Below are 21,480 nucleotides of genomic sequence, written 5' to 3'. Positions count from 1 at the left end.
TCTTCCAGGGGTCAAGGGATTATTACTTGGTTATGGTGAAAATGTACTACTATGTGTTGCCTTTATAGGCCAGAAGAATTTATGTCCTACCCAAGCCTATAGATTATTATCTAGATATGACATCTTCTGTGTTGGAGTACTGAAATGACTTAAAGCCACTGAGTGTTAGTAGGAATCTAAGAACAAAAGTGAGGGAATATGACCACATCTAATTATAAGTTTTGACTGGAAAAGTCTCCCCTGAGGGTTTGCCAAGATATAGAAAGGGTGGCAGCTTTATATTTGAACATATACCCAAGTTATCTTACATTAGAAACTGTATACTTACTAACAATACAATACTGAGATTTTACTTGAAAGCAGAGGTAAATATTTTATTTCCCTGCTCTAATCAATCCTGTATAGAGAATATTGTCTGATTAATTTTCCCAAAACACTGCTTTGTACTACTCTACTCTCTTTCCTATGCAGGTACCTTCAATGACTCCCATTTTGCATACAGGATGCTATCTGAATGCCTTAGCCTGGCATTTTAGGCCTCTACAAAACTGACTTTTCCTCACACCTTCAATTTATTTCACATGAATCCTTATTCCAGTCAAGTGTGCTGATTCTTTATTCTCACAAAATGCCTACACTTTCTCCTATGCTTTTGGTTATGCCATTGTTCATCTAGAATTCTCTTCTTCCTCTCTATCTAGTTACCAGATTAAGTCTCAATCTACTTGCTCAATGAAGCTAATTGTAACTACCACTACTTTCTGCAATATTTTCTTCCCTGAAATCTTATATCACTTGTTTTATGAACCATTCATTTGACACTTAACAGATACTAGCTTTTATGACTGTTTTTCTATTCATGTAGATGCTCTGTTTAATTAGATTATAGGCTACTCAACAATAGGAAGAGAATCACCAAATTTGGGGTACCTCAGAGACTACCCAATATATTCTGTACCTGAACAAGAATGTTCTCTATAACATAACTAAACAGTGGGCATTCAACTCTCTCTAATGAAAGGAAACTCATTTCTGCTTGGGGCAGCTCATTTCACTTTGTCTAGCTTTAAATGTTAGGGACTTTTCCCTCTACATCAAGCAGAATTTGCCTCTCTGCAATTTACATTGATTGTTCTCTCATTCTGACCAGTAGGACCAAGCAGATTAAGGTAATCCTTTTTCCATGTGACAATCTTTCAAATACTTAGAGACAGTTATGATGCCTTTCCTAAAGTGATCTCTTCTCTAGGCTAAACAATCCTATGTTATACAAACATTCTCCAGATATTGCATTTTAGAAAGGGTTTTGCTAAGCTAGAGAGCAACCAGAGAAGAATAATGAAAGGCATGAGGGACACTGAGATCTTGCAATATTAGGATTATTTGAAAGAATTGGAGATTTTTGCCTAAAGAAAAGAAGGCTCATGGGAGACATGATATATATATTTTCAAGTACTTGATAGGCTGTCCAGTTTCACATGAGAGTAATTACATTTCTAATTCATCTCAGAATTAGGATAGAACTAGGAACAGTGGATATAATTTTCTAAGAGGCGAATTTAGATTTGATATAAGGATTTATTTTCCAACAAGCAAAACTATCAGGAAATGGAATAGGATGCTACAAGAAGTAGTGAGTTCCCCTTCATAGGAGTTTTTCAAGTAAAGGGAGGATGAACATGTGTTGGGTATATTGTGGTGAGGATTTGGGGGAATAGTATAGATTGGATTAGATGGCTGCTGAGGCTCCTATTAACTCTGTAATTCTGTGATTCTATCTTATATCTCATTGTATCCTAAATATCTGGCATAGTACCCTACTCAGAATAAGAACTCACTAAATGATTTTTAATGAGACTCATGATGATAATATTGTGTGAAAAAGAGTCCATTAATGTACTAGGAACACAGACTGTTTGGAAGATATATTACTTAATTTGATGACTGCCTGGGCTACTTGGTTTTTAGCTCTTTTTCTGGTTTTTGAAGATGATACTAAATTTCAATTCTATGCTTAATGAAATTTAGAATCTTATTCGGCTTTGTATTTTAAACAAATGTAATTAAGAGGCTCTCTGAACCATTTTCAGGTCACTCGATGCATTGGCCCTCATTCAGCACTAGTGCAATGGTTGGTATCTTGGTTATTAATATTGTTTTAGGCAAATTCCTAATTATAACATGAAAATAATGGAACTCCACAGTAATTGGCTTGCAAACCAGACTGAGAACCTTGGGGAACACAGTTATGGAAGATACTAAGGCATTCACATGGAAATCTTCTTTGATAGCTAAGTATCAAACATTTAAAAAATCTTCATGGAAAAAGGGTAGCTATCATATATTATAAAACAAAACAAAACAAAACAAATTTGTTTGGGATCTAAAGATCATATATCATGAAAAGGAAAATCACATATCCCAATAAGAAAAACAAAGGGCATTTTCAGTTTTCAAAAATGCCTCCAGATTTCCCAATATAGCTTCTGAATTTTTTGGCAAAGGAATTTTGTTGCACCAGAGCAAGGTCTATATAAGTCCTCTGAAGCTTTTGAAGTATAATCCATCAGGGACCAATGAATGTCTAAGTTAAGTTAATTTTAATAGCCTCTTCATTAAATTTATTGACTTAGAACAGGGCAAGAGATCTTTACAATTTTGTTAAATGGATGGAAATTTGTACTGAATTAACAACAATTCTGGGGCAGCTAGGTGGTACAGTGGATAAAGCACCAGCCCTGAATTCAGTAGGACCTGAGTTCAAATCCGACCTAAGACACTTGACATGTACTAGCTGTGTGACCCTGGGCAAGTTGCTTAACCCTCATTGCCCTTCCAAATAAACCCAAAACAAAACAAAACAATAATTCTTCAGGTTAAGTCACAATCACTGCTATTTTGTTGTTCAGTCTTTCCAGTTGTATCTGACTCTTCATGACCCTATTTGAAGTTTTCTTGGCAAAAATACTGGTGTAGTTTACCATTTCCTTCTCCAGTTTATTTTACAGATGAAGAAACTGACACAAACAAGGTTAAGTGACTTGCCCAAGATCACATAGCTAATAAGTATCTGAGGCCAGATTTGAATTCAGGTATTCCTGACTCTAGGCCTTGCACCGCCTAGCTGCCCATTGTGCTAGTACTAGGTGTACAAATACAAAAATGAGAAAGTCCCTATCCTCAAAGAGCTTTAATTCTTCTGTTCTATTAGGGGGATACAGCATGTCCATATATAAATAAATATGTGATATATCTTATATTTGACTATACTGTATTATATTAATTATGTATATATAGACACATACATATGTATTACTGTATATATGTGTGTATTTATATACCTATATATCTATATGATCTATGTATATATCACTACATATGATAAATGTACACATTTTTTATTGGGTATATAATATGCATATAATATACATACATTATATATACATCATTATGCATATATATGTGTGTACATGCAGGTACAAATTCTAGCCAGTTTCTGAAGGGCTTTTAAATGACAAATGTAACTTACTAGCAGTTGATTTCATTATAACATTTTCACTAGGGGCCATGAGGGCCACGGCTAGCAGAAATTTTGCCTAAACTTCTTGGAAGAGAAGCTCTTGATAGCAGTGACAGCTGCTTGGACTGTACTTGGGCAAGAAGGGCTTAAGGAGCAGCAAATTCTGAGAAATCCTTCATCAAGTATTTTCTCAGCTGCTGCTATGCTATACACTCCTCTCTGACTCTGTCATCTTTGCCATGGTCTTTTGCTCCTAATTTGGTAATTTTTGTGTATATTCCTAGTCTGATCCTTGTGGCAAATCAATTCACTTCAACATTAAGCACCCACTTTCTGCAGAGTATAAATTGGAAAAAATGGAATGTTTAGATATACATTCTGCAACCTGTTTTGCCTCTTCTGTAGCAAATGAACTAAATTTGGCAATAGATCCTGGCATGAACTACTGAAGGCCCAACTTTGCTCTTCTTTGGAACCATGCACTGGTATTTCTCTGTTGTCCTTCTGGGCGAACATCTGTGTCTTAAGTTTCTGATGTCCTTCCTTGACCTTTGGTTGATAGCAATAGTAGAAGTGGTCTATGAAGCTTCCTCATCTCAGAGCTTTCTGAAGACAATCTCACTTGTCTTCTAATGATCTTATTGAAAGGTGAAGTAAAATTTCATAAAACACAAATTGCATTACTTTCCCCACTGAAAAAAACTTGAGGCTCCAGTTGTGAAAAGTCATTAAGAAGTACAATAGAAACACAAAATGATTAGATTGACATAAGCTCCAAAGTATACATGTTGAGGCACTTACCATGTTGAAGATGGCCATGGTTAATATAATGGTAGTGGTAGTAATTGTGAGAGTGATCCGTGGCCAGGGACGATTTGCAATTATTCCAGACGACTTCAAAATCCACAATAATGAGGCAGAAGCTTTTTTGCTGCATTGCTAGAGGGAGAGAATAGGAAATAGAATATCATGACTTTTCAGACATGTAAATGACAGCTAGCTAGTCATAAAGACATACACATACATATATTCATATATGTAGGTACACATATATACATACACACCATTATGTGTGTGTGTTTCTATATATATATAATATATATGTGTGAGTATAAGACATTAGCTGCATTTTCAGAGAAACAAATTTGCTAAAGTCATTTAGTCCTTAAAATAGTTTTGAGATTATAATTTGTCTCAGAATAAAGCATCTCATGACAAATATAATCTTAAATAATACATCTGAAGTAATGTCTTTTAAGTCTCTTAATAAACCTATTAAAATATGGGGGAAAACACTTGATAAATCAAATTCCTCTTCTGGTTATTTGATGGTGTAGATCTATTGTCATTTCTTATAAATTCAGTTTATTTGTGGAGAAAGTGGTACAACCTATCTAATAATTGTAACAATGACAATAGTGATAATATTAATGGTGATTCTTATTGTGACCATACAAAATATTTATAATCTCTGAACTACATAGAATGAATGAACAGTTTTTAAAGCTCAGAGATCCAGCAGAAAAATTAAAAAACTAAACAGCCACAGGGTGAGAAAGATGTCATCTCTGTTGTTCTTTCTGCTACTGGAAATAACCCAAAGGTACTTTCAGTGACCTTCAAGAGCGATGAGCTTACATGCTGATACTCTTACTCAGTTACCAAAAAGGAATGCATTCACTTTATCCATATGAGCAATAGTCTAAGAATAATATCAGGATAGTGACTTATCCTTGAACTTAGTGTCCTTGGACCACTTCTTTCTGAACCCCATCCAAAGAGATGATGAGATTATAAGATCAGAAGCTTTCAAAATATAGAGACAATGTAAGAAATAAAAATCAGGTGACAACAAGATGAGGTGAATATCATTCTTGTAGTAATGTCTGCTACTGGAGTTGTACTGAAAATGCTTTCAATAAGCTTACAAAAACATGAGTTGACATCTTCATACTTTTATTTAACTACAAAAAAGTAGTTTTTTTTCTAACTGTGCACTGAGGCAGCTAAGTGTTACAGTGGATAGAGCTTTGGTCCTGGAGTAAGGAAGACCTGAGCTCAGATCTAGCCTAGGACACTTCTTAGCCTTGGCCTTGGTCACTTGTGTGACCCTAGACAAGGCACTCTCTTTGCCTTAATTTTCCTCAACTATAAAACGGAAGCAATAACAGCAGCTACCTCCCATCTATCATTGTGAGGATCAAATGAGATCATATTAGTAATGTGCTGAGCAGAGTACCTAGTATATAGTAGGCCCTTAATAAATGCTTATTTTCTTTCTTGAATATAAAGCAACTCATCCAAGGGCCATTTCTAGCTGAACTCCACTGAACAAAATGAGAAGAATGGTTTGTCTATAGAATAATAAGTCCATTCTTACCTTAGTGCCTCTACCTACCTACAAAGCCAATCTCTATGGGTATCAAGAGTTAAAAAACAAACGAACATCTCTAACCCAATAAGTTGCCCACCATGACCTTTATACTACAAGTAGAAGATATTCTGATATGAAGAAAAATCAGTGCTTTATAAATGAAAGACAGCTTTAACTCCCCAAGATATTGCTATTTAGGACTGATAATACTATTTGGGACTTCTTTGGAGGGGGTTCCTACTATCTCGGTTTTAACCTATGTGTTAATGATACCAAAGATAAAAATATTAATTATTCAAGTATATAAAAGGAAACATTTTTTTGGGGGGTGGGGCAATTGGGGTTAAGTGACTTGCCCAGGGTCACACAGCTACTAAGTGTCTGAGGCTAGATTTGAACTCAGGTACTCCTGACTCCAGGGCCAGTGCTCTATCCACTGCGCAAAAGGAAGCTTTTAAAAGAATAATTCAGAAGGGATAAAGAATAAATATGTATGATACAGTATACTTTATATTTTCCCTAGTGATTCTGATTTTCTTCATGCCAAAGGTTAACTCACTCTGGTACTAATAAGAGTGAAATAGATACACTTTGAAAATCAGTCATTCACATTATTTTTTCTATGTAAGAAATGCCAACCCCCTCTTATTTATACTCTGTAGCTGCATGCTTATTGGGTAGAACCCTATTGGGAGTATATCTCTTACTATTGTTTTTGCGAATAAAGACAAATACATTATAAATGGAGAACAGACTGCGACAACATTTAATTTCATATATCCCTTCACATAATCCTCTATTTGTTTAATTACATTTTGATCCTGTATCTTATCATAGGTTAGCCTTACTAATAATCCTCAAAGCAGTTTATCTGCAAAAAGTCTACCTGACCCACATCTACTAATTGCATTTTTTTTGCCTCTTTACCTTTTCAATTCTTTCTACTGTTCCTTAGATAGGGTATCACAAAAGTCTTAGTGCAGTTTCAAGCTACATAATCTCATTAAGCTTATAAATCTACTTAAGATATTAAAGCTTAAAACTGCATTAAGACTTTTAGAATACCTTATATAGGTAGGATAAGAGCATCTATCTATGGCAAACATCCAAAATATTTCCCACTAATACAGAATCCTATGAAAATCAATCCAGAAAGGTATAAATGTGAAAGGGAAGCTACATATTTTCTTTTTTAGTCTATCTTTGATTATCATGAGTATTATCCTTATTTTTTTAGGTTCTGTGCATAAAAGGTATAGATGTACTAAAATATATAACATTATTAGTTCATGAGGCAAGAATTGCACTTAGTTGCATAGTCATTGTAGAACTTAACACAATGTTACTATGTGGGAAAGATTTCCCAGATCATATGCTGTACAAGTATAGTTCGAGAATTATCAGACTCTGTACGAATGCTTTCAGCCAGGAGGATGTTATTTAATATACCGAGTGGATTATCTTGGATGTAAAGTCTTAAAGCAGACTCTCAAAATGTCTTATGAGCAGTAGGGATTCACTTCATGTTCTTTATGATAATGAGGGTGATGATAATGTTACTAGTATTTCAATAGATCAATTATCTAATTGACGTTGGACCTTCCTCTAATGATGTATGTTCTGATGTTTCCATTTCTCCTTATTCTGTGCCATTTTGCCCCTTCAGTATATTAGAGGCCTTCTATCAATTATAAGAAAGCCAAAAAGATTGTAGTAATACATATAATGGTATATAACTGGCTTAGCTAAAATATCACAGAAGTTTATGTTGAAAATATAACACTGGAAATTAAAACAGAATGACATAGTGGGTTAGCTTTTGTACACATAAGTTGCTATTTTGATATTCTACTAACCAACCATAAAATATTTGGTTGAAAAGTTTGAGAAAATAACTGTTTTAGTATAATTCTAGTTAGAATCAGCTTGTTGATGACACTTTTTTTAATCTAATAAACAATATTAGAAGTCAGACACTCATATCCACTTGCAAAACTTAACATTTCATAGTTTCCCAAAGAAATATTAAATACTTATTTAATTTAACAAAATGTTTATTTAATAACAATAACAGAGAGTAAAAAATCACTTTCATGTTATGGTCAATTCGGTGAAAATATTTTATTTGTTTTTGTTACAAATATGTAATGTAGAAAAAGTAGAAAGATTTTCTTTTTTAGTTGCTTTGATTCTTTGGGACAATACTACATTATAACCTGTCTACTCCAAGATTTTTTATTATAATTGTGCTACATATGTTACAGATAGAGTTGCTATCTTCCTAGTTATAGATGAATACCAATTTGTTAGATTTTTAGTTCACTCATATTAAGAAAAAAATAACTCTGAGAAGGAAACTATATTCTTTTTTTTTTTTCAGGACAATGAGGGTTAAGTGACTTGTCCAGGGTCACACAGCTAGTGTCAAGTATCTGAGGTCAAATTTGAACTCAGGTCCTTCTGAATCCAGGGTTGGTGCTTTATCAACCATGCCACCTAGCTGCCCTCCAGGAAAAGATATTCTAGAAAAATTTCATGATAAAATTTTGTATTCAATGCCCTGGATGAGTCCCAGAAAAACAGGGTTCAGTTGCCATGTCACCAGTGTCCCCTACACAGTCTCTTGAGCCTGATAACACCAAATGTTTAGGCTAGTATTATTTATGAGAGGTCTGGGGAAGCAAGCCATGTTTTTTTCTCTCTCCTACTAACAGAAGACACAATAAATAAAAATTCTGTAAAAAAACCCAACTTAGATAAACAGAGCCAAATTCTGTTTTAAAGGTTTAAAGATCTCATAATACTGTAGGAAAGCAAAGAGTAGTAAGGTAGATGGAATAAATACATGATTGACTTTAGTAGTAAAGATGAGGAGAAAAAAGGAAACTTAACCCCAATTCCCTCACCAAAACAAAAAAAAAAGAAAGAAAGAAAAAAAGAAAGGAAGAAGGAAAGGTATAAAAAGAGAAAGGAGATGGAGAATAATTTTTAAGGAGAATAGTTGGGAGGAGGGAAACAAATTTCATTTTTCATTTTATTAACAAAAGCTACTTGAGGTTTTTTTTTTTTTTGCAAATTATGCACTTCCTCCCCCTTTTTTCCCCCTTTAGGATTGAGGATACAGAAATGAATTCTTTTTTTTGGGTGGGGGGGTGAGTCAATTGAGGTTAAGTGTCTTGCCCGAGGTGACACAGCTAGTTAAGTGTCAAGTGTCTGAGGCTGGATCTGAATTAAGGACACCTTGAATCCAGGGCCAATGCTCTATCCACTGGGTCACCTAGCTGCCCCAGAAATGAATTCTTAATAAACTTTGGTTATTAATCTTTTTGGTTAAACTGACTTCACATGTATTAATTATACATATTGTAGAATTTTTAGTCTATCATACTTTGGCATAAATTCAGAATGTAGTACATTAACATATTTGATATAACATTAGAGTAATTTCGTCCCAATAAGAATTGGTTACAGATAACTTAAAGAAAAGAAATATATCACAATGACTTAACACCAGAGACATTCGAGTTATAAAAAGAAGGATAATGAAACCTGACTTTAAACACTAAACACCTATAGAATGGAACTTGTCATAAAGGTGGATCTGTCTTGAAACTCCTCCACAGAGATTTGTTAGAAACAATTCCATCATGTGGTGTCTTCACCTGTAATGGTTCTATGACAGAGGCTTCAAGTGCAGGGTTACAGAAAGCTTCCTGTTTACCCAGCTATTTCCTTTCTTCATGAGCCAGCAAGTCAGTGAGAATGCCTGGCTGTTAATCAAATGGAAATCAGGCTGGAACCTGAGATTATAAAACGTTTCAATTTGGCTTGGGTGATTAGTTCTTGACTGACTTTGGAGAAGAGATTTAGTTACTTGTCTCTGTTTCAGTGACTACAGTGTGAGGATATTGCTTCTAATTTTCCCTGAAAGGGCCGTTAGGGATAACATGCAGCTTAATTCAACAATTTTCTGTTGAGCTGCCACTAAAATTCCATACTGATAAGTCACTCTAAAGAGATATAAGCCTGTGTTCTCAGAGGTTAGGCCAAGGAAAGGGAAGTTGTGGCCCATATTATTGTTTTGGATCAGAGGTCTCAAGTAAAAGCCTGGGGAGGGACTGTTTGTTATCCGAGGATCACTCTAGTTAAGTTTTAGAAGGCTCCTCAGCAGTTTGTTTATATCAAATTATTAGTAGCTGAATAATTTTGTTTAACTGAAATGAGAAAGTAAATTAAATATATTGGGAAATGAAGCAGTATTAAATCTAGTAATAATTAAAATATTTTCCCACCTTGCATTTTGTAGTTCCCTCAACATTATTCAGCTGAAGGCCTGGGGTTAACATTGAAGAAAAAGATGGAATAATGATATGTGCTACAATTACTATGAATGAATAATTATCTAATACAGGAATAATTCTAATGATTTGTCTAAATAATGAAGCATTCCAGGTTTATGATATATTTTGTGCACGTGTAGATATTGCATTGTACAATTCACCAGCCTTTGTTGCTCTTTGATGCTACCAGGAATAAAACTGAACATAAAACTAAAGCAACCAGGCAAAGAAAAACAAAACCAAAAAATTTCATTAAAAAAAATTCAAGAGCTTAGACTTTTTCTACATCTTTCTCACATGGAATGGCTGGCTATTGGCAACTTTAAAATTCTCTTATTTAACTTCTGTATGTATGTACTTCTGCATACTGTCCACTGGTTTTGCAAATAATAGCTAACATTTATATAGTACCTACTGTGTGCCAGTCACTCTAAGTGTTTTACAAATATCTCTTTTCATCGTCACAAAAACCCTGGTAGGTAGATGCTATCATAATCTCCATTTAACAGATGAATAAGTTGAGACTGTGAGAAGATATCTGGTTTAAGTGACTTACCTAGGGTCACTAAGCTAGTAAGTATCTGAAGTCAGATTTGAATTCAGGTCTTTCTGACTCTGGGCCCAGAGTACTATCTATTGTGTCACCTTTGCTAGTAGAAAATCTAACCATCCTTTAAGAACTAACTCCAAAGCCATGCCCTCTATCCAATATTATCTGATGTTGCCCATCCCAGTAAGAAATGAGCTTTTCTTCATGAGACCAATTTTATGCTTTGTACCTATCTTGTGATCTTCTTGTGTTTATTTTATATTATAACTTTATTCAAATCCTTGTCATGTCTTCTATAAGAATACTTGTTCAATCAATTATTCATATCTGACTCTTTGTGATCCCCATGGACAGTAGCACTCCAGGCCCATCTTTCCTCTACTATCTCAAAGTCTGTTGAAGTTCATGCTCATTGTTTCCATGATAATATCTATCCATCTCATCCTTTGCCATCCCCTTTTCCTTTTGCCTTCAATATTTCCCAACATCATATTTTATTTTTTGTGTTTTTTTCCAATGAGTCCTATCTTCTCATTATGTGGCCAAAGTATTAAGATTTGGCTTCAGTATTTGACCTTCCAGTGAATGGCCCGTATTAATTTCTTTAAGTATTAACTGATTTGACTTCCTTGCTATCTAAGGGACTCTCAAAAGTCTTCTCCAGAACCACAATTTGAAAGCATTGATTCTGTGGTGCTCAACTTTTCTTATAGTCCAACTCTCACAGCATACACTGCTACCGGAAAAACAACAACAAAAAAACCCAAAAAACAATGCTTTGACTATAATGCACTTTTGTTGGCAAGATGATATTTCTGCTTTTTAGTGTGTTGTCCAAATTTATCTAGCAATCCTTCCAAGGAGCAAGCATCTTTTAATTTTATGGCTATAGTCACTATCTGAACTAATCTTCGAGCCCAAGAATATAAAGTCTGACACTACTTCCATTTCTTCTCCTATTAACTAGGAAGTCATGGGACTGGTTGCCATGACTTTAATTTTTTTGATGTTAATCATCAGGCTAGCTTTTTTATTTTGGTGAGGCGATTGGGGTTAAGTGACTTACCCAGGGTCACACAGCTAGTAATTGGTAAGTGACTGAGGTCGGATTTGAACTCAGGTCCTCCTGAATCCAGGGCCGGTGTTCTATCCACTGCGCCACCTAGCTGCCCAGGCCAGCTTTTATACTCTCCTCTTTCATACTCATCAAGAAGCTTTTTTATTCCTCTTCACTTTATACCATCAGAATAATACTATCAGAATATCAGAGATTGTTGATATTTCTCCCAACAACCTGACTTATGGCTTTTTATTCATCCAGCTTGGCATTTCACATGATGTACTCCGCATACAAGTTAGGTAAATAAGGTGAAAATATATAGCCTTGTTGTACTCCTTTTCCAATCTTAAGCCAATCAATCATTCCAAGTTTGGTTCTGTTGCCTTTTGGCCCACATATATGTTCCTCAGGAGACAAGGAAGATGATTTAATACTCTCATCTCCTTAAGAATTTGCCACATTTGGGGGGCTGCTAGCTGGTGCAGTGGATAAAGCACTAGCCCTGGATTCAGGAGTACCTGAGTTCAAATCCATTCTCAAACACTTGACACTTACTAGATGTGTGACCCTGGGCAAGTCACTTAACCCTCATTGCCCTGAAAAAAAAGAATTTGCCACGTTTTGCCATGATCTACACAGTGAAAGGCTTTAGTTTAGTCAATAGAGCAGAGGGAGATGTTTTTCTAGAGCTCCCTTGCTTTCTCCATAATCCAGCAAATGTTGGCAATTTTATCTCTTGTTCTTCTGCCTCTTTAAAAACTAGTCTGCAGGGCATCTAGGTGGCATAGTGGATAAAGCACTGGCCCTGGATTCAGGAGGACCTGAATTCAAATCTTACCTCAGGCACTTGATACTTACTAGCTTTGTGACCCTGGGCAAGTCACTTAACCCTCATTGACTAGTAAAAACAACAACAACAAACAAACAAATAAAACAAAAAACCAGTCTGCTTTTCTGGTAATTCTTTGATCACATATTACTAAATTCTAGCTTGCAGAATCTTAAGTATAACCTTGCTGGTGTGTGAAATGGACACAAGTATTCAGTAATGTAAACATTCCTTGGCATTGACCTTCCTTAGGATTGGGATGTAAATGGATTTTTCTAATCCAGGGGCCACTGTTGTGTTTTCCGAATTTGCTAGCACATTGAATGCAACACTTTTACAGCATCACTTTTTTTGTGTGTTTTAAATAGCTCATCTGGAATTCTATCACCTCTACTAGCTTTGTTGTTAGCAATGCTTCCCAAGGGTCACTTGACTTCATTCTCTAGGATGTCTGGCTCTAGATCAGTAACCACACCATCATGGTTATAGGTGATTTACTTCTCCAGTGGATCACCTTTTTTCAGAATGCTGCACGATGTCCTCCATCTTGGGTAACCATGCACAGCATAGCTCATAGTTTTATTGAGCTATGAAAGCCCATTCATCAGAACAAAGCAGTGATGGGGGTGGGGGGGAGGGTATAGGGGATTAAGAACACTAATAATAGTAATTTACAGTTAATTTCCAGAGTACTTGTTTCACAATACCCTTGAGTTAAATTCATGTTTTTTAAATATTCTAAAAACTCTATGGTTCTAAGGGTTCTGTGTGTTAACATCCTGCCACCATCACTATATTTGTGACATAGGCCTGAGGACTATTTTGTATTTTTTTCATTTCTTGGCTTGCTTTGGTAAACAAATTCAAAATCTAGTGACACACCTACTGGTGATGTGCTTTTCCGCACTTAGGTTGGTCCTTGGCTTACCAATGCAAGTCTCTTTTTAGGATTGTACCCAAAACAATTCTTGAATGAGAGTAGCAGTTGGAATTCAAAATCTGCAACCATGGCCTTTGGAAACCCAGGATCACGTCACAATGTAAGACTCTTAGAGAGACTAAGACTTTTGGGGGCAGAAAACACAAGCATTTCTTAATTGATTTTTGGGAAGGGCTGCAAGTATTATTAACCTCATTTTACTGATGACCAAAATGAAGCTCAGAAAATTCATATGCTTTACCCAAGGTCATATACACAGTAAATGGAAGAGCTAGGACTCAAACGTAGGTTTTTAAGTATCTTGAGAGGTGCAACTGTGTTTTGCTTATGGTCTTAGAATCATAGATTTAGAGTTGGATTACATGATTAACTTTATTAGAACTGAATTACCTTAGAGATTATCTAGTTCAATCCCTTCCTTTCACAGATGACAAAATGTGAAATGTAGCAGACTTGTACTAATTTGCCTAAGGTCACAGAGAGAAAAGAGACAGGATTTGAACCCTGGTCTTCTAACTCAAAATTGAGCTTTCTTTCAACTGTTCTGATTTTTGTGACTCTCCAACTAAAAAAAAAAAACAAAACCATTGAATGTAGGCATTGGTAAATAAATATTGATAAATACTTGACTATTTTTTAAATTAAGAGAAATTATAAAAATAAATTACGATCTTTTATTTTTGACCATATTAGCTTAAAGATATGTAGTAGATCTAAATGTAGTATGGAGACGTATTATCTAAAGTGTGATAATATATGTTTAATTTTAGTAACAGTAACACTATGTGAGACAGCATGGCACAGTGGATAAAAAGTTTACCTTGAAGCTAGGAAGATACTGGCTATGAGTCTCCAGTCAAGTACCTTCATATTTCAGTGTTTAGGAAAATTTCCCTAGGAAATTTTAAGAGCTGAGATATAAAGAATAAGATAAAAGAATAAGATGCAGAGAAGATGCCTATCTCCATTGGTAGGGGGAGTTTGCTCAACTGAGAGTTCTCTTTACCAATGAAATCACTGGTCCATTCTCTAACATTATTCTTTTTTGAAACTTAGTAATTCAATGGTAAAAATATCTTTAGATGCTGCTAGGATCTCCAAAGAAGTTCGTTAACAAATTCTTTTTTTACATATAGCTATCAAAAATCTTGATATTATAATTAAACATTTGTATGAAAACAGAGTAATTACATTTTTTAAACCAAGGACATTAAAATTATTATTTTTGTGTGGATTTATTGAGTTCAAGAATTTTAATAGAGGAAAGAATGTCTTTTTGAATGACAGGAACAATTTGGTGCCATGATTATTTGTAACATTTCATGTCCCAACTCAAAGACAATGCCACTAGAACTGTCATGTATCTACTTAATGAGTTAATTGTATTGTTAATACTCTGCTTTGAAGATTTTTATTTGTTCAAACTTAATCAATTCTATTTTTCCACAATACAGCCTGTTTCATTCATATAGTAAGCATTCATATTTTTACTGGTTACACAGAAATTTTTATGTGCATGTGTGTGTACACAAAAGTCATAGTATATTTTTCAAGGGCATAAAAGCCAAATAACTGCATCTGGTGATAAGCATACAGCTAATGGAAAACATTACATAATTATCTCTTGGGGGGCCACAGTGTTCTTATGTGCCTGGTATGTTTGTATTTGTCAGTGCTACAGGTTTTTAGTTGCTTGGTATATATGAGTTACTCTCTTCCCACAAGATAGACTTTTTTCACACTATACATACATGCACACACACACACACACACACACACACACACATATATATGCTTTTGTATTTCTTCCAGAAATTGTTAAAGGCATATTACAATATTTTCACTGATATATGAAGCTTAATACAACAGTAATTAAGAAGAAATGAACCTTGGACTTATATGGTATCTTCATTTTGTCAGAAGTATGGCAATCAAACACAGAAAGTCTCTAGTTCTTTCCAATAATTACTTGGACTGTCCTCAACTTGTATTTTCAAATCTTACAGCAAAGTTCATCATTATCACAATGTTATCTTACACAAGGCACTTAGTTTCTAAGAACCTCTATAGTCTCATCTATAAAATGGGGACAATAATACGTTTTATCTTCTTCACAGGGTGGTTGGAAGGATAAAATATAGAGCTCTTAAAATCAGTATTGATTAGTATAATGATACATATTTTTCAAATCGATATTTTGAAGTTCAAAATGAGAAGATGAAAATTATCAAAACCCATAGGGAAGTCCACAATTTCACAGAACTGCAGAATCTAAAAACTAGAAGAGAATTTAGAGGTCATCTAATATAATCTCTACCTTCACAAAATACCCTTTTATCCTCTTCTCAATAGGGATTCCTGATGCAGTCTATTAAACAGCTCTACGTGTTAGGAAGTTTTTCCTTCCATTAATACAAAATCTAGCCCTCTGCCACTTCCGCCCAGTGTTCCCAGTTCTGCTCATAGGGGCACAATTCTTATCCCTCCTCCAAATGACAGCCTTTCAAATCCTTTAAGACAATTCTAAGGCACCCTTAAATCATGTCTTCTCTTTGTTAAAGAGCCCCATATCCTTCAGGAAATCTTTTGATAGATGTGCCGTTCTCCCTTTTATTCTCCCTCCCATCATGCAGATGTCAGGAAGTTATAGTCAAGAAGGTGAAGTACACTTGAGCACCACAACAGTAGGACAGAGTTATGAAAGAAATGAGAGGAGAATCAGAAAGGAGAAGTTACATGACATGCTATCTTTCTCTAGAAAATAACAATTTGCTCTTGACATATTCCCCATGAAAGGCAAGAGCAATGGTATGCCATGTTAAGAATGGAAATTCATTACTTTTGTTGTGGCTTTGAAAAAGAGAACTAACTATAGGCAGTGGCAATGATGACAGATACGCTCAACAGTGTCTTATACTAGAGTGATCGATTCCTATGGAGAGTATTTATACGAGTGCTTTCATGTTATATGATTGACATGGGAACAACGTCTCTTCAGTTACTGTATTAATAACAATTCTATAGGATTAATTGTTCTGTGGAAAGAGATCTGGGTTTGGAATAAGAGGACCTTGGATTGAATTCTACAAGGCCATTTACTACCTATGTGATGCTGGGCAAGTAAATTAATCTCTTTGAACCTCATTTCTTCATCTGTAAAATGAGTAGGTAGATATATCAGATTGCTTTCTGTCTTGGGGAAGGGGGTGGGGAGAAAAATTTTGAACTAGAAATCTTTTAAAACACAAACATTGAAAACTATCTTTACATGTAACTGGAGAATAATAAATACTTTTATGATTTAAAAAAGAATAAAGTACTCTGAAGACTTCTAAAGAAATGAGTGGGTGGATCTAGATTGTCTCTGAGGTTTCTTTAAGCTCTAGGTATATGATCTTCTGATCTCCATCATCTGTCATCAACTGGCAGGCAGGTGGTATAGTGAATAGTAATTGACTCGTAATCAAGATGATGAGTTCAGATACTTACTAGCTGTGTGATCTTGAGAATATCATTTAATCTCACTCAGCCTCAGTTTCCTTATTTATAAACGAATATGAAAATAACAGTTTACCTCACAGTATTGTTGTGAGGAAGAAATGAGATAACACATGTAATACACTTTTCAAACCTTAAAGCACCATATAAATACTGGGTACTATTAATGAGATTGGAACTTTGTCATCTCTAAATTCTTGATGGTTTTCAAGAGAGGGAATTATATATCCTAAATCTTAGTAAGTGACAGCATCCAACTTGGATCTGATTTTGATAGTAAAACAGCTAACATCTGAGTTTGACAGCTGACCTGACTCATGGAGATAGAGCAAATGATAATATAAATACTAGGACTCTTCCAGTAAGAGAAACCACATTTCCAAACTGGAAAAAAAAACAACAACCAAAGATTATGGTAAATGTTCACAAAACTTAAAAGTAGACAAGAGCTCCAATCTTGGAAAATAAATACCTGGGTGAGAGTTGGAGGGGCAGGGGGTAGTGTCTCTGTCTCTCTCTCTCTCCCCCTCCCCCTCCCTCTCTTTTGTTTTTTAATTATAAAAGTATTTTATTATTTTCTAGTCACATGTAGAGAGTTTTCAACATTTGTTTTTATAAGATTTCTAGTTTCAAATTTTTCTCCCTCCCTCTCCCCTTCCCCAAGACAGCAAGTAGGGGGTAGTCTCTTGAACGTTATGCCAGGGATTACTTTGGGATGGATACAACCCAACACTCATTCAAGCTTGTAATTATTAGAGATTTGTCTAGTGCTCCAAGTGACCAATGTTGTATAACTAATAAAATACTGACAAACACGAACTCATAAATAAAAGCAAAAAGGAAAAAAAATATTAATACCTTTTGGGAAGAACACTCTGAAAGGCCCAGGGAATTTGCATATTTCAAGAAATGAATAAGATCAAAACAACTCTGAAGTTTCTCACTCAGCAAACTAGCAAAGATGGGAATAGTTAGTATTGGAGGGGGTGGAGATAAACAGGTACACGAATACACTTTTGTGAAGGTGTGATTTGGTCCAATCCTTCCAGATGGAATTATACTAAGAAAATAATTTAAAACATAATTTCCCGGGGCAGCTAGGTGGCGCAGTGGATAGAGCACTGGCCCTGGAGTCAGGAGGACCTGAGTTCAAATTCTGCCTCAGACACTTGACACTTACTAGCTGTGTGACCTTGGGCAAGTCACTTAACCCCAATTGCCTCACTTAAAAAAAAACACCTTAATTTCCCTTGAACTCAAAATCCTGTATTTGGCAAAAATAAAGAAGTTTCCATATACAAAAAAATAGCACCTTGTGTGTTAGCAAAGAATTGGAAGAAAAATAAATGCCCATTGATTGGATGATTATTAAACCAATCATGCTACATAAATGAAATGGAATATTACTGAACCATAAGGAAAGATGTGTCTGAAGTATTGAAGAAGCATGGGAAGACTTGTAAGAACTGATGTAGAGGGGCAGCTAGGTGGTGCAGTGGATAGAGCACCGGCCCTGGAGTCAGGAGAACCTGAGTTCAAATCCGGCCTCAGACACTTAACACTTACTAGCTGTGTGACCCTGGGCAAGTCACTTAACCCCAAATGCCTCACTAAAAACAACAAAACAAACAAACAAAAAAAAAACTGATGTAGAATGAGATATAAAAAACAGAAAAACATAAAAGAAAATAAATGAGATAATAGAAATGGAAAGAATAACACTCTTATAGCTGCTCTTTTTGTGGTGGCAAAGAATTGGAAATTGAGGGGCTGCCCATCAATTGGGAAATGGCTGAACAAGTTGTGGTATATGAATGTAATGGAATTCTATTGTGCTATAAGAAATGATGAGCAGGCAGATTTCAGAGAAACCTGGATGAACTTGCATGAACTGATGAGTGAGATGAGCAGAACCAGAAGAACATGGTACACAGTATCATCAATATTATGTGTTGATCAGCTGTGATAGACTTGATTCTTCTCACCAATACAATGGTACAAGAAAGTTCCAAAGGACTCATGATGGAAAAGGCTCTCCAAATCCAGAAAACAAACAAACAAAAAAAGAACCGTGGAATATGGATACTGATTGAACCATAATATTTCTTTTGTTTTTGGTGCTATTGGTTTTCTTTTTTGAGGTTTTTCACTTTTGCTCTGATTCTTCTCTTATAACATGTCTAATGCAGAAATATGTTTAATGTTATTGTACACATATAATCTATATCAGATTACCTGCTATCTTGTGGAAGGGGGAGGGAGGGGAGCGAGGGAGAAAAATTTGAAATTAGAAATATTATAAAAACAAAAGTTGAAAACTAAAATAAAAAAAGAAAGTATGTATTCTTATGGAACCCATGAGCCGTCCATCAATTATTCCTCATTCTTAATGATGCAACTATCCCACATTTATTTTTTGTCTGCTTATACATCTCTCTAATGATTTATTCTTTTTAAAAAAAGAATAACACACTTTTTTTTTTTTAGTGAGGCAAATGGGGTTAAGTGACTTGCCCAGGGTCACACAGCTAGTAAGTGTTAAGTGTCTGAGGCCGGATTTGAACTCAGGTACTCCTGACTCCAGGGCCGGTGCTCTATCCACTGTGCCATCTAGCTGCCCCAAGAATAACTCTCTTAAAAATTAGTAAGGACCCCAAAGAATTTTATGTTTATATATATATATATATATATTTACCATGTTAGAAATTAAGAAATACATTTAAAATATTTATTCATAAAATTACAATAAACCCATTACATGTTAACTTAAAATGCTAACAAATAATTTTTGTGAAAAACAATATTTTTCAAAACAAAAGAAAATTAATGAGAATGTGGAATTATTTAACATTTTCATAAATCTAATGTCAGAATGAATAAAAAAAACTGGATTCTGATGTTTGCTTCTGCATTTAGTCTGTTGTAATCTATCGTTTTGTTGAAGTACATAAAGAAAATTTGGCCTTAGAAAGATATGTATTTGGAAAAGGAATGGGTATTTAAATAGGCAAATAACATCTCAATATTGCTATGTAAATAGTTTTGACCTCATGACTTCCTTGAAAGGATCTTAAGGACACTCAAGGGTCCTTGTACTCTATTTTGAGAATCCCTCATGTAAATGATAAAAACAACAAAAACAAAAACAAAAACCCTCCACAAATGTTAATTCTTGTCATTACTGAAAAACAACATATTTGACAGAACCATAATGAGTAGGCTGAAGGAGGAAGGCTTTGGTTTAAGATAGGCACTGATGCAACTAAAGGACAGCTGATTGTGCTAATGACAGGACTCAAAATTACAAGGAATATTTTTAAAGTACAGGTAAGAAGGATTCCAGATGAAAAAAAATCTAAAGGTGAGCAATTTTGACCAATCTATGCAAACTGTTTGAGCTCTAGGAGAATTTATAACTAGGTAAGGAGTAAACATACCTCCTTCTTTGGAAGAATTTCAACTTCTGCTATTACCTCACATTTTCCCTCTCATCTGCCAGCTTCATTTAGCTCTTGCCTTAAATTAAGTTATAGATAAGTTGAGTTCTTCAATTTATTTTTAAAAAATCAGTCAAGCCCTGGAAAACCCTCTGCTATTAGTGTTCAATGTTTAGGTGGTAGACATAGAAACTATATTTATCATTTTTATTGTAGGAGACAGTGCAACCTTATTGTGTACTTATTAAGCTTGGATTATAAATGCCAGGAACAGCAGCAGGTGCTTGAGACACAAAAATGAAAACAGTTCTTGCTTTCAAGTAGTTGATATTATATCAGAGGAGAGAACATATGGAATAGACATACAATAAATACATAGATGCAAGGTTTTTGGGTAGGAGGAAGTAACATCAGTGGGAAGGTTTATGAAACACTTCATATAGCAGGTGCCAGTTGAACTGTTCTTTGAAGGTAATTAGGAATTCTAAGGAGCAGAGGTGAGGAAGGCATGGCAGCTCCAAAAGGTAGCAATTTTAGCCCATAGCCAATTCACCAAGGATAAGAGCCAGTGTCATATTATATGATGAAGGTGATACAAAGAAAGCATACTATATAGGCCCTGGCCCTGAGAGCCTTATAGTTTATTTGGGGAGATGAAATGTATAAACACAAGCATGGCCCAGACTGCCCTGTAAAGTCTAGGAATACTATAAGAAGGAAGAGGTGAGCCTGGGTCGGCATGGGCTTAGAGGTTTGATTGAACTAGGTTTAGAAGGAAAAGGAGGATTTTAATATGAAGCACTTAAGATGCCTGGCATGAGATGAAGAATTTCAATATAACAGGAATATTGCACACACACATATATGTAGCATACTCATCTGTAATGTATGTAACATGGGTATAGATGTGGAAAGAGGAGGAGGAAGAAGAG

At 35.1% G+C, this 21,480-nt stretch overlaps 1 protein-coding gene across 2 annotated transcripts in view; it reads right to left on the bottom strand.

The window, feature by feature from the left end:
• Window positions 1-21,480, bottom strand: part of ADCY2 (adenylate cyclase 2) — a 544,207-nt gene that overhangs the window by 75,657 nt on the left and 447,070 nt on the right. For both annotated transcript variants that reach the window (XM_043977444.1, XM_043977445.1), the window contains one exon: window positions 4,322-4,459. In XM_043977444.1, coding sequence (XP_043833379.1) covers window positions 4,322-4,459 — 138 coding nt within the window. The remainder of the gene's footprint in view (window positions 1-4,321; window positions 4,460-21,480) is intronic.

This window comes from Dromiciops gliroides, chromosome 1, assembly GCF_019393635.1.
Source record: "Dromiciops gliroides isolate mDroGli1 chromosome 1, mDroGli1.pri, whole genome shotgun sequence".
Lineage (NCBI taxonomy): Eukaryota > Metazoa > Chordata > Mammalia > Microbiotheria > Microbiotheriidae > Dromiciops > Dromiciops gliroides.
The sequence above is the reverse complement of the archived record's forward strand: the minus strand, read 5'-3'. Positions and strand labels throughout refer to the sequence as shown.